General features: G+C 40.3%; 1 protein-coding gene across 1 annotated transcript in view; it reads right to left on the bottom strand.

The window, feature by feature from the left end:
- LOC308131908 (transmembrane protein 132C) overlaps positions 1 to 10,379 on the bottom strand; it is a gene marked incomplete at both ends in the record, with an annotated part of 146,172 nt that extends 135,793 nt beyond the window's left edge. Inside the window, one exon of the mRNA XM_080498797.1 lies at positions 10,334 to 10,379. Coding sequence (XP_080354923.1) covers positions 10,334 to 10,379 — 46 coding nt within the window. The remainder of the gene's footprint in view (positions 1 to 10,333) is intronic.
- Positions 10,380 to 13,398: the final 3,019 nt, after the last annotated feature.

Genomic DNA, 13,398 nt, shown 5'->3' with positions numbered 1-13,398 from the left:
CAGGGTTAATAATAAAACTAATCAACATTCAAAGCAAGTGGGTAAATATCCTTCCACAGTTTTATTCCCAATTTGAATTAAACTGTAATATTATTTAGGCTAATCCGTGGTTATCATTGAGGTCATTCTGTCTCAGCTTGGTGTGACTTTTTTTTTCCAATTTGTGTGAAATTGAGGGCCTGGGGGTTAAGAGGAGAATCTGCAGGCACAGATAGTGATTCACAACGAGCGGCACCAGGATGTGCTAACAGCCTGCATTGGTCCTCCTGGCAAAGCTGACACCACCGGGCACCACGGGGCCAGTGACTCACTACTGCCACGCCGTCCATGTTGTGACTGGACGGCTCTAATCCCCCCTCGTCACTAGCTCCCCGTCCTCCGGCACCACACAGAAAAAAACAGAACAAATGATCAACTTGGTCCCCCCCCCAAAAAAAAATAGATGGCTGGGTGTTTGTAGATACAAAGAGCAAAATGGCAACCAGAAGAAACTAGATGTAGTTAGAAAAATCTAAGTTAATGCATATCAGGACAAGTGGGTAGCACTCTCTTATACTTATATTCTCAAAATACTTGTATACATGCACATAAAATGCACAACTGGAAATGTATTGTTTGTATTGTCTTGTTTTCGTTATTCCTTAGTAGATTATTATTCTTCATTTTTATTTATCTATTATCTAATTTTTTGGTTTCTATTCTCGTTTTATTTTTTTATTATTGTAAATAGTAATGTCTGCTCTTTTTGCTTTTGCTTTTGAGTGTTAATATGAGAATTTGATCTGTATTTCTGAATAAAGCCACACTGAGTAGAGCTGGTTAGCCCTTTCCTCTCACAACAAGAAGACCTTGATTCAATCCAGAGCTCGATGAGTTTCTTTGTTAGCAACCGTCGATAAATTCTCCTCCATATGTTGGAAAGTTTTTACCGAACCACAGAGGAGAAGTGGTGAGCGCTCACAGTGAGACAAAGCAGTTTAATTGTGAAGCAGGAGCCTCTGTGTGAAAACTAAACGTTGCTTTCTGGTACTTCGGCTTGTTCTCACCTTGCAATCACAGGAACGCTTGGTTAATTGGCGACTATAAATAGCACGTAGGCGAATGTCTGCGTTTTTGCTGTGATGGACTGGCAACCTGTCCTTCACCTGCAGTCAGCTGGGATCAGCTCCAGCTCTAAGTTAGATAAAGCCGGTCCAGAGGAAGGATGACGGATTGACGCCATTCTTAGATCCCGACGGATAATGTGCGACGAGGATTTTTGTGCTCTTTGTGTACGAGCACGGCGGCGCTGACTCAGTGAGTTCACTCCAGGGACTTCATTAAGTTACAGCCGCTCCAGCCAGACTAACTTGTACACTGATTGTACTCTGAGGTGGCCATTACTTTCTCACTGATTAGGACCCAGCGATTGTGTCAAGACTGATTGGAGACGCACACGTACACTGGCATTCCAATTACACCCTGCACCATCTTGGCAATGGTCACGGTGTATCTCAGGACATTTACATCTAAGTGGGGTTGTAGTCGACCAGAAATGCGAAGTGTCTTCCGGTCCAGTATTTCCTTTCATAATCTAAGAAAAATCACATCCCACAATATGAGCCATACATGTGACGGTACTTTCAACTCCCTTTCACTGCGTTGGTCCAATCTGAATGCACACTTTATGTTTACAGGGATCTCTTGGTTGCTGTGTAAAGAGGCTGAGACATTCTGCCTCAAAAAATATTTACGTCAGTGTAAACAGAAGAAAAGGAAACATGCCTGAGTTGTGAACAGAGAAGAAACCTCCAACAGTCAAACCAGCGACCACAGTGCTGAAATGTTAATCTGTGATGTGCCGGCACAGATCGGCCTCACAGACAATATATATGCAGATTTTTCTCCCCCCACCCCGGGAGGCACCGTAAGCTTACATTAAGCTAATGCTCTTTGTTTTGAGTTATAAAATCTGCTGTGTCAGAAGCACCTTTCCGTCCACCGTAATTCATTCGTCATGCAGGTGTACATCGGTTTTGTGTCACAGACGAGAGGGCACAGCGTCCCAGCAACGGCAGACAGTAGTGATTATTCACAAACAGAACAGACTGCTCAAGGGATACAACTAATATATTTTAGAAATTAAAATTCAATGGTTGTTTTAAAGCCTCTGTTCAGCATTCTGCTGCATGAGTGCAGCACTCTGAATCACAAAGAGGCGCACGACTGCCATTTTAACATAATCTCAACAATCAATCAGCCATACCACAAAGAAGTCAATGGGCCTTGACAATATGTACCTGTCAGATCATTGCCTCTAATGCATTAAGGTCTGATGCCTCTGATAGGCAGCGACAGCGCTGCATACAACCGACTGCTCCTCTCTCTCAGATGGAGTGACAGCCTTTTGTCCAGCCACCTGCCTGCGATTATTCAAATCAAAAATGCATCACCAATTGGAGTTAAGAGAGTATATCCACCGGCAGGAAGGAAAACAGACTCCAGTCTAAACGGCAGCAAAATTAAAGACATAATTTGCTTTGACTTATTTATAAAAAAAATTTCAAATGTTGCTTTTTTTCTGCTCGTTCAAAACTAATGTAGGTATTATTACACAAACATCTACCATTTCAGGATGAATGCCTTCGCTGTTTTTGTAATGAAAGCTTCTATACCAGGGGGCTCAATCTCCTCTACAAGATGTCCTTGTAAACTATAAAATTTACAAAAGCATCAACTATAATTTTCTAATACAAATTTAGTCGTTTCTTGGATTATAATTTATTCACTGGGGATCACACAGTAGCATTAGCATCAAAGCAATACTGCAAGGGTGAATTTTTGAAGTCGTGAGCCCAAAGAAGGAACCGGATTGTACCGAGATGAACCTAAACAGAAACACAGGTGGGATGTGAGTTCCACTTTATTTATTTTTTAAACGACTATTATGCATGTGCTTATATTGACTGGCACCTGCACAGAATACTACAGTACTTTGTTGTATGTGACATTATCCCCATGATGCTGCCATGTGGGCAGCTTGACTTCACTCACAAACAGCTTCATTGCTTCATATCTGCCCACAAAATGTTAAAACGAAAGTGATGCTTTTCAGAGGAACTGAATAAATTTCCCATATGCTGTTACCGCCGGGATGAATATGAGGCAGAGTGCACTGTGTGTAGCGCTGGCACATAAGTATTATGTCTGATAGACATTTTTAGTTTGTCATAGTAGTGGGTTTGAGAGGATTTTGTTTTGTTTTTTAAATTATCACATTGAAAAAAATACAATGTTTTTATTTTTTAACAATAGAATAGGAATTCAATTGATTTAATATTGTTATTTTGCTGTTGTTGAATTTGTATTTTCGAGACAGAAGAGGAATTATTTCGATCAGAATTTCATTCCGCCGATGTTGAAGTTGAATTTTTGTAACGCTGTCATTAATAGATTCTTTAAGGTGTAATAAATCATCTTGAGAAACCTCTGAGGTCATTCTGTGTATTTATTGACATAAATTATAAATAATAGGACAGCATTCGAAAGTATCCTGTTTTATTTTTTATTACAAATATGGTCACTTGAAGGTCACTGTTTGAATCAAAGAACAGAGATTTCAGCAGAAAAGTGAAAACCACCTTTGTCCAAAAACTATAACCATCACCACTGTGGACCTTTGAGCAAGGCACTAAACCCTGAATGCTTCTTGGGCACCAATGGTGGACTGCAAACTTTCTCACGTGAAGTCATTTGTTTCACTTTACGGATGCAACAGAATTCCAAACAGAAAGGGTTTTTTTCTTATTCATTAAGAACAGCATGAACTAAAAAAATTGGACTTCCTCTTCATGAAAACTCCAACATGTTCACCAATTATAAAATCTTTTTAAATAAAGTTGAATTTGCCATAATGCACTCATACATGTTTGCCCTAAAATGAAAGAAAACAGCTTTAGATTTTTATATACATTGAGTTGCAGATGGCCCATGAACAATTATTAGTTTGACAGCCTTGCTGTAGGCCAATGACATTTTGTATTGAAAAATAGACTTATATCCAGTGTTGTGCTTGTTCAGGTTTTCAAAAATCGGTGAGTCAGTAGCATTCACATTGCCTCACAGAGTCCAAAGTGTCGTCTCCTCTCCTTTCAAGCCAGAATGTCAGAAAAAATGTGAGGCTTTCATAGAAAGTGACAAAACACTTAGAAAAGAGGGGACAGGTTAAGCAATGGAAACAGTAAGCACATTGTGCCTTTGAAGGGATGTTATCTGCAGGGAATCATTTATCATTTCTCAACATTGTTAAGATGTCTGGGCTGTGAGCGCAGGAGAACTTCTGTGGGAGATTCTTAGCACCCTTAAAAGTCGTAAATTGACTGAAATTGCTCGCTATAGTTCTGCTGCTGCATTTGCATTAAAGCTAGCAGACAATCGCTGCACTTCTTAACTGACGGTCACAAAAGATCTTGAGAATTGGAGTCATATTCAGACATTTAACATGCACTTTACCGATTTTTTTCTTTTTTTCAGCATCACACACAACCAAGGCAGAAACGTTGTTTTTTTTTTCTCTTCTCTTACATTACTTCTTAATAGAAATTCAATATCCCTGATGGCACATGAGGCTCCAATTGTGTTCAGACAACACTATAAATCCCTTGTGGGTGATTCATCTGTACATTTCCAGCTCATACACACAATGTGCACAAACAACTACCAATCGCTGCAGTAAAACTCTCAAGGAACACAATAAAAGCATAGGAAAAAAAATTATTAACTCGTCATAAATACAATGACATAAAACAACAAAATAGGCCAATAGCTGTGTGATCAGTAGGAAAACTCTGGCAGACAATTTTCTACAAACATTGATCGTGTTTCTAAATTGTACAGATATTTGTTGAACGGATTACAATAAGATTTCAGTCCTCTGATAGTGAATCCAGATGACTCTTATCCTCTAAGTTTATATAGAATGATGAAACCCAGTGTGTAGAGTTACATTTTTAAGGATCAATTTCCATATTTTAACATCCACAACGTAGCGGCACAAAATGTACCGTATTTTCAGCACGATAGAGCGCACCTGAATATAAGCCGCACCCACAAAATTTGAAAAGAAAAAAAAACAAACACGTATAAGCCGCACTTGACAATAAGCCACAGGAGTCCACGTTGTAATAGGGCAAGAATTTCACTGCAGGAACACGGGGATTGCTCATATTTTGATCAGTTCTTGCAAATCTGTCTTTCATAGTACTGGAAATTCCCGCACAAAGCGCTGTGTTGTGCTGCTCCTGCGCCTGCTGCGAAGCCCGCAGAAAGACAGAGAGACACACAGAGGGACAGATACATAATCACCAAGTGTTTTATCTCTGTTGATAAAGTATTTTATCGGTTATTTGCTGATTGTGATTCTGAGGAGGAAGATTTCTCAGCCAAGGATGCTACATGTCGGCTTTACGATGCACCTGAACGCAACATTCAGGGCCCGCAGACAGACAGAGAGACACAGACAGAGACATGGAGAGAGATACAGACACAGAGAGACACAGAGATGGACACAAAGAGACAGATACATAATCAGCAAGCGTTTTATCTCCGCATTTTGTCGGTTATTTGCTGATTGTGATTCTAAGAAGGAAGATTCCTCAGCCACTGAATCCAGCTGCTAGTCTACGTGATGCACCTGAACGCAACATTGACAGAAGTCAGCTGCCAGACCAGGGGAAGCAGCACAAGACGAGCTCACCAAGAGCAAAAATGCAACTTTTCAGGCAAGTTTTGGAGAAGCAGAGGTGCTAAGAACAGCATGTATCTGCATGCGGAAGTAGGCTGCATGAACCCGTAAAAAGCCATAAATTAACCACATCGTGTTTTAAGCCGCAGGGTTCAGAAAAGTTGGAAAAAAGTCACGGCTTATTGTCCAGAAAATACTGTAATCAAGAAATTCACTGTTTTCAAAGGAGCTATCAAGCTGTCTTTGGAAATGTCTTTAATTTAACGCTTGTCCAACAATAACAGTCCATTTAAGCTCAACCCTAAATAGGAAGATGGATCCAGACGGAGCCTTCTGTCCATTTTCTGAGTTTAATTCACAAGTAATCTTGTACGTTTCGAGGGAGCTTCCAGATGTGGGACAGAGCAATACCCCTGATGTAACCACTGTGGGGGCAGTGGTGTGCAGAATAGTTCATGTGCCACCAGCAAACTGAATAAAACAATAGAACTGCTGGAAAACGGCAGAAATGATGGATCCCTTTGAGAAAAGACTGTACAAATGTGTACAAGGACTCAAGGATATCTACAACTGCCCTTAACAAACACAACAGCAGAAGCATGAAGCGTATGAAGGCAGTTGTATTTGCATACATAAAAGGGAATATAATTGGACCTTAAGGCTGACATTTGTGGGGGTTTTTTTCCACAAACTCCCATCATAGCTAACACAACCACCAGGGATCACAATGAATGTAGGTAAAGGTTGTTTGAGGACTCTTCAGATTAACTTAGTTGTGTCAAATACTGTGTAGTTCAGGGATCTCTGAGATTTCAACATGGCCTGGCCAGTATGATACTGTAATAATATAGATAAAATTAAAACTTAAGTAAATTTGACCTTTCAGTTTCAGTGGAAAGAATAGGGGAAGATCTTGAAGATGTTTATAATGAACGCAAGATTTAGAGAATTAAAACCTGAAATTCCTTTTGAAAAATCAACTGGTCAGTTTTGTTCTCCACTTTCGGAGATGTGGCAGTTACTTTATTTGAGAAAACAAATGCATTATTGCCAATCTTTTCAAATGTCATACCACTCTGTCCAACTTAGGGTTGCAAGGTGGTGATTTCTATCCCACCTGACTGTGGGTGAAGGCAGGGTACATCATACAAACTGAAACCGAAGTGCTCATAAAGAAGATGCAAGCACTGCACTTTGGCTCCAAAGATTAAACTTGATCCACGGACATTCTTACTGCCAGGCAAGAGTGTTAACCACTGCATCACCATCTGTCCTTCTGTGACTTTGACACATAGCGAGGTCACCCCATTGGCCGGATTGAACACAATTGTGGCCCAGCTTTGGCCCGTGGGTCGGTCATATGTTTATCATCCCTTTAATAAACATAGTTGTTTTCAGAAAAGTCAAAGAGAGGAAGTTGAATCTGGATGTAGTTCAGTGAATTATCATTTTCCCTATTGGACATAAAGTAACAGGATAATCATTCTGGAGTCCTGTACAGTGTGACAGAGACAAGTTACTGCCATTTTTTATTTTTTTATCCGCACACGTAGTACCTAGCAAACAGCCTGGCTGTGAACTCCCCCTGCAGATTTATGAGGAGGCGGCTCCGTGTTCAGATGCGACGATCCCCCTGTGATGAGAGCACGCAAACACTGCATCAGCATGTTTGTCAGTTATTACAATAGAGCCACTGCTCGGGCTCACACATACTCAGATCCCCTCTCTTTAAAGCTTTTAAACAGATTTCATCTATTCACCTCCCCTAATTATGAAATGTGATTAAATTGAATGTGAGATCACAGCAGCTACAAAGAGCCAATTAACAGATGTGGCAGATGTGCTTACAGGAAACATTCTAAGGTATTATAGTGATGATATTTGAATTTACAGGGCAAAAGCCCCCCTTTTGAATCAGTAATTGGAAAGCTACAATGCATACCTCCCACACACACTTTAAGTATAATGAGCATAGAAGTGCAGTACAACGGATCCAGATGACAGTCCACCTACTCACTGTGTTTCATAAAATGGTCATTAAAAAAAACAAAAGGGCGACAGCTTGATGTGCAAACGTTCACCATAAAACATCTGTGAGGTTTAGAAATTAAACAGCAAATAAGTTCAAGCTGCAACTGTGCTTCTCCTTTGTTTTTCTCCTCCCATGAAGGGAAACTCTCAAAACAACCCAAGCCATGCCAAATTGGATTTGAGAGAAGGGGAAAATATGCCTCTTTTTATCAGTGTCCTCTGTTGCAAATCGCAAAAGTGCACCACAGTGAGCTCAAAACACAGCTGCATGATAGCCTTGATAAAAAATAAATAAATAAATAAATAAAAAAAAACAGGGACTTCCACTGTTCTTTTCATGTCCTCCAATTTGTAAATCAGTATCATAATTAAGTTTACACCAACAAACTGCAAAACAGGTCTTTATGGAGTGAAGGCTCATTTAAGACAGGGGCTCATTAAAATCTTAAAGACCATATGCTCCTGTTACAAGTGGAATTGATGGTCTGTCAAAGCCTGTGCCTGTTTTTCATATGTTTTGGAAAGAAGGTTTTTTTCCCGGCACACTGTATGTAACCTCCCTTTCTCATTTCTTGGCTCATGCTTGCTCAAGGATGTGTACTGCTAAGCATAAAGGACTGCCGGGGACAAAGGAAGTGGATCTGGAAGCGTGCCACAGCACTGGGGTGAGGGACCACAGCAGTGGGTCTTTCTGAAGACCATTATAGATAAAAACTCCACTGAGAGGGAGCCTAAGAATCTCTGCAGGGTTAAATTATTTTATTTTATTTTTAAATACAGGCGCTCCACAAGAGAAAAAAGAAAGGAGAAAGAGAAATCCAGCAGGATAAGTTGTGTCCCCATTGACAGAGAAACAGACATACAAGGACAGGAACAAGGCAGAGACAAGAGACAGCATGGGCTGTGTGCTGAGCTCTTAAACATGTAGACTGAAAACTATCCTTGCTTGATCCCCATTTGGATCTCGTTAAGCTCCAAGGATCAAACTAAGGGATGTAAGATTGGATATTTTCCACAGAAGTTCCAGCGAGGTGCCTCAATGGAACACACCTTGTGGCTTCAATTAATACGAGAGGACACAAGACCTCTCAAAATATGAGGAAATAAACAGAGAACTGGAATTAATGTGGTCCAAGTGGTTTGGTTTACAGCTACGCTCCATCACAATACAAATAACTTAATAGATTTTTGAGGAATATTTGGAGGATGATAACTCGGCACTCTGACGACATGCAAGCCTCTCGTGACAAAAACCACGCTCCCGGTCACAACAGGATACTTAACTTTTCTCCATTATTATGGCTTTGTTATGCTGCATGGACATTTTTTCTCATATCTGATCTGATATTCTCATTTCCTGGAGTGCGTTATCAATTTTCATCACAATGCTCAGCGAGAAGCTGTGTGCTGCAGGTTTATGACACACAAATGCTCAATTTGGATCACATTGTGGCCTTAGCGTATGGCAAACACCATTACTGTACACTTGAAATGTGTGAAGCAGCAAAACCACTCTCATTCTCTCTTTTAAGCTGCAGGAGAGAAGTGGCAAGGTGTTCAGTCACAATGGATATGTGACTTGCAGATTGATAGAGACGCGTGACCTTTAGGTTCACAGGAAATCCGTGTGAGTTTCTTCTATTCATCTCAACTGCAACAAGACTGCTCGGAGGCATTTCAATAGATACCATCAGGGAGTTCCTTTTTAGGACACAAAAGAAAGTTCAACCTGCATGTTGACAAAGAAAAGCTACAAAATTAAAGTACTATCTGGAGAATATATTAACAACTGTCAGTGGGATTGCATTTCCAAGCAGCATGTTTATGGTAAACCCTCCTCCCAAAAGGCAGAGCTGACCCGAGATCTGTATTTCCTGACTGCAAGGCACCAAGAGAAGATGTTGCTCTCTGTTGTTGTGGCTCTCACTGAGTGATGCAATCACATTACATCATTTACATCGCTTATATGGTTAATGAAATGCCTTGCTTCTGCCAGTGGCAGGCGTGTTGTGATTGCAGATGTCGGAAAATGCCACTTCACGGCAACTCTCTTAACTTTCTCCAATAAAAAAATGATAGGGTTCGGGATGAATTTTTGAGTAATAACTTGACAAGCCAAGAGGTAACAGAGCCCCGGTGTTTCTGTTGCACAAGAGAATCCCCATTACATTGAAATATTCATGAGATAAATGTTATTTAAGGTCAGAGCCGCTCTATCGGCAGCTCTGGGGATGCTGTACAGGTGCAAAGCCACTGCAGAGGATTCCTCATTATGCATAATATATGACTGAGCAAATATAAACTGTAATTCCAGTTAGGGAATGGAAGTAAATTGGCTGCCATGCAGAATAGGACAGTATGAAACATGATTCAGACACAGCAGTCTGACACCTTCACATTGCAGTGACTCACAGGATGTCAACTGCCCTGCATCCCTGTGTGTCTCAGGATTGGTACTCTTCTATTCCACTCTTGAGGGATAAGCACTTTTATCCAACTTACTTATTTATAGTAGGGGGAGAGCTGGTTGAAACAGTGGATTAGTGAGCTCGCATGCAAATAGGTTGAAATTGCACTTACCTCCCAAAAGTAACACCGCCGACAGAAGCACGAGAATATGCAACATGTTTCTCAGCCGTCGGAAAAAAACAAGAATTCCTCCGAAATGTCTTAGTTTTGAGAAAGAAATCCTACACACAGCGTCGTTAATAGCAGAGAGGAAGGCATATTTCCCGGCGAAACTGACATGCCTCATCCAGTAATCAGTAAATTCTGAACAGTCATAGTTCGGTCAAACAATTCTGAACGCCTCTTTTACTCGTATTCTGTCTGCACGGTATCGGGGGAAAGGCAAAACTGAAGAATGGAAAGTTGCGTGCAGTTTTGCGCCACTGTTTCCAACATTTTGTGAAATCCTTTACGGTTAAATAAATCTGGTATGGTGACAGATACTCACACTGATTCGCAGTGAGTTTCAAATCATCTTTCGCTCATGGTTGACGTGAAAACATTAATATAAAATATTAATATACAGTTAACACGAGAAGTGGCAAATGAAATCCTCGTTTTCTAAGCTGGTCACTTTGGTTGCTCCGTGTCATCTGCATCACCGGCTTCCAGAAGTTGGCGGCTGTGGCTGCGCGTAAAGTCCGAGACTTGAGGAGGAATGCACGCTCTTCTCATCCGGCATTATCAACGGCGACACGTAGAAGAGGAAAAAACAAATTGGAAAAGAAAAGCAGAAAACTTCAAGTTGCAACCTAGATGATCCTACATCCACGCCCTGGCGATGTTTTTTTTTTTTGCACCGTTAAGTCCTGAGTGCAACTCCGGCAGCGCGCAGCAGCCACACCGGAGCGCGCAACTGGGGATCTGTCCTCAAAGCGAACTGTTTTGGCTGCCACTTATAATTAGAGTTGGACACCGGGTCGGTTCATATTTGCGGGGAGGGGGGGGGGAAAAGTTGGACTTCAAGTCTTCATCTTTCCGTGTTTATGCAGACAGACAACAGGCTGCAGCTTCAGTGAGCTTACGCATTGTGAGCCCGTCCAATGCGCGTCGAGGGCTGCAAACGGGAGGAAAGCTCGGGGCAGTGACAATAGCTGCCAATGGCACTCAGTATAGGAGGGCGTTTGTGCGCTCTAAGAACATATACCGCGAGGTTGACGTTGACAGGATTTTAACAATCTAATAGATGTAAAACGCGCATCCCTGTAAAGAATTGTCATGCAGCGCCGTGCACGGCGCACGTGCAGCTTAAAAAACAAAACAAAAAAAGCACATTTATGAAGTTTCACATAATGCAATATTCCAATCACACTGCCCCCTGCACACTCAAACTAGATTAAAAAGAACAACCAAAAAAAAAAAACGACTTTAGAAGTTCTTAACTGACATCGAATTGATTGCACGATTGCGCCACTTTGTGTGCGGTAGCGACCCCTTCTGGTACAGAAACTGAAGAACTGAGTGCAGCTTGTTAGATCCAGCTATGGGATTTAGAAAATCCCGGACAGTAATTAATAATTGTTTAAAAAAAAAAAAAAGGTATCCGATTCACATGACACTGACAAAAATGACCCGGATGACTAAAACTTTAGTGAGTGTGTGCTTCAGACACCGCAGTCGGTTCGTGTGTGTGAGACTGAGCCAGTTTCTTTGTTGAATCTTTATCTTTATTCATTTATTCATTCTAGTTCCTATACTTATTCATTATCAAGACCACAAGGGACGTGTGGTCCATTCCAGCACAAATACTATGTTTCTGAATATGTGTCCAGTAGCCTTATAATATAATGAGTGGATGAGCTTAGAAGATATATATGCTTTTATAGATGAATAGAGTTCAGTAAACAAACATGTTGAACTCCAAGACAAACACATCCAACATTTGTTGAGCATGTACTTCTACTTGACATTGAGATTGGCTTTGTTGCAATTAATCAATTGGGTTTGTAAGAAATAGTTGTGGCAACATGTCGATTTATCAGACCACTGAAAAGTAAAGAAAATATGGTTTAATATTGTAATGTGGTGATTTATGAAACTGTGAGTATCACAGCAGATTCTCTTTTTCCTGAGCATAGACCAGATGGTGTTGCCAATGAACAATAAAGAAAGATGCATGCACACTCAATACAGAAACACCAGATGACTCACCCACAGTCTAATCATTCTGTTTACCCTTGATGTGTTTCATTGTTTTACCTGCTAATGTGCTCTGATCAGCGGCAATTGGGACGATGGTTGTATTAGTATTTCTATGTTTTCATTGTGGGTATAAGGCTTTGGTATGGATCGTGACATTTGATTTAATATAAATGAAAAAAAAACAATCAAATGAAAGTCTCACTGTAAAGCACAATTAAATGGCTCATTTACTCAATCGTGTTATAGGTCAAATATGATACTTTCTGGTTTCAATTTAACTTTTTGGAATTGAGGGTCATGTGGGTCAATTTGAGCTGACTGTGGGTGAAAGCTGGATACACCCTGAACTGGTCCGAACCAACTCAGAGAGACAGTCACAATTTCAAGCAGTGGTTCTCAAAATGTGCAGGGTGCCACAAAGTAGGAGTAACATGGAAGTCAGAACGCCTTCTCCGACCAGCCCTGTTCTTTTTAATTCTGACAATAAAATTCAATATAATCTATAAAGAATATTTGATTAAAACACTTATTTGTTGAATTAATATGTAGTCGATGTAATACATATGATTAACAATCATAATATTCTTCAAAAGACAAGCATAGCAGCAATAGGTAGGTGAGTATTTTTCCTTTTCTTTCAAGGGTCTTTTTATTAAACAATGTACAACTTACAATAAACACACATCAAAATGTATTATTTTCTTTGATTTAACCCCATACATATAAATAAAAAAATAAAAAAATAAATAAAAAAACAGAAAACAAACAAACAAACAAACAAACAAACAAGAAAAAATAATTCAAATTAATAAAAGCAATAATAATAAGTAATGGGGGGGGGGGGGGGGATCGGTGGGCTACTCAGATGTTGTAATTGTAGGTCTCTCAAAGTAATCCAGAAATGGGCGCCATAATATCTCAAATTTGTTTTCAGATCCGCGAACTGTGTATCTAATTTTTTCTAAATCCATACAGGACATTACATCTTTCAACCA

Source organism: Blennius ocellaris (assembly GCF_963422515.1).
Source record: "Blennius ocellaris genome assembly, chromosome: 7".
In the NCBI taxonomy this organism is placed as follows: Eukaryota; Metazoa; Chordata; class Actinopteri; order Blenniiformes; family Blenniidae; genus Blennius; species Blennius ocellaris.
The sequence above is the reverse complement of the archived record's forward strand: the minus strand, read 5'-3'. Positions and strand labels throughout refer to the sequence as shown.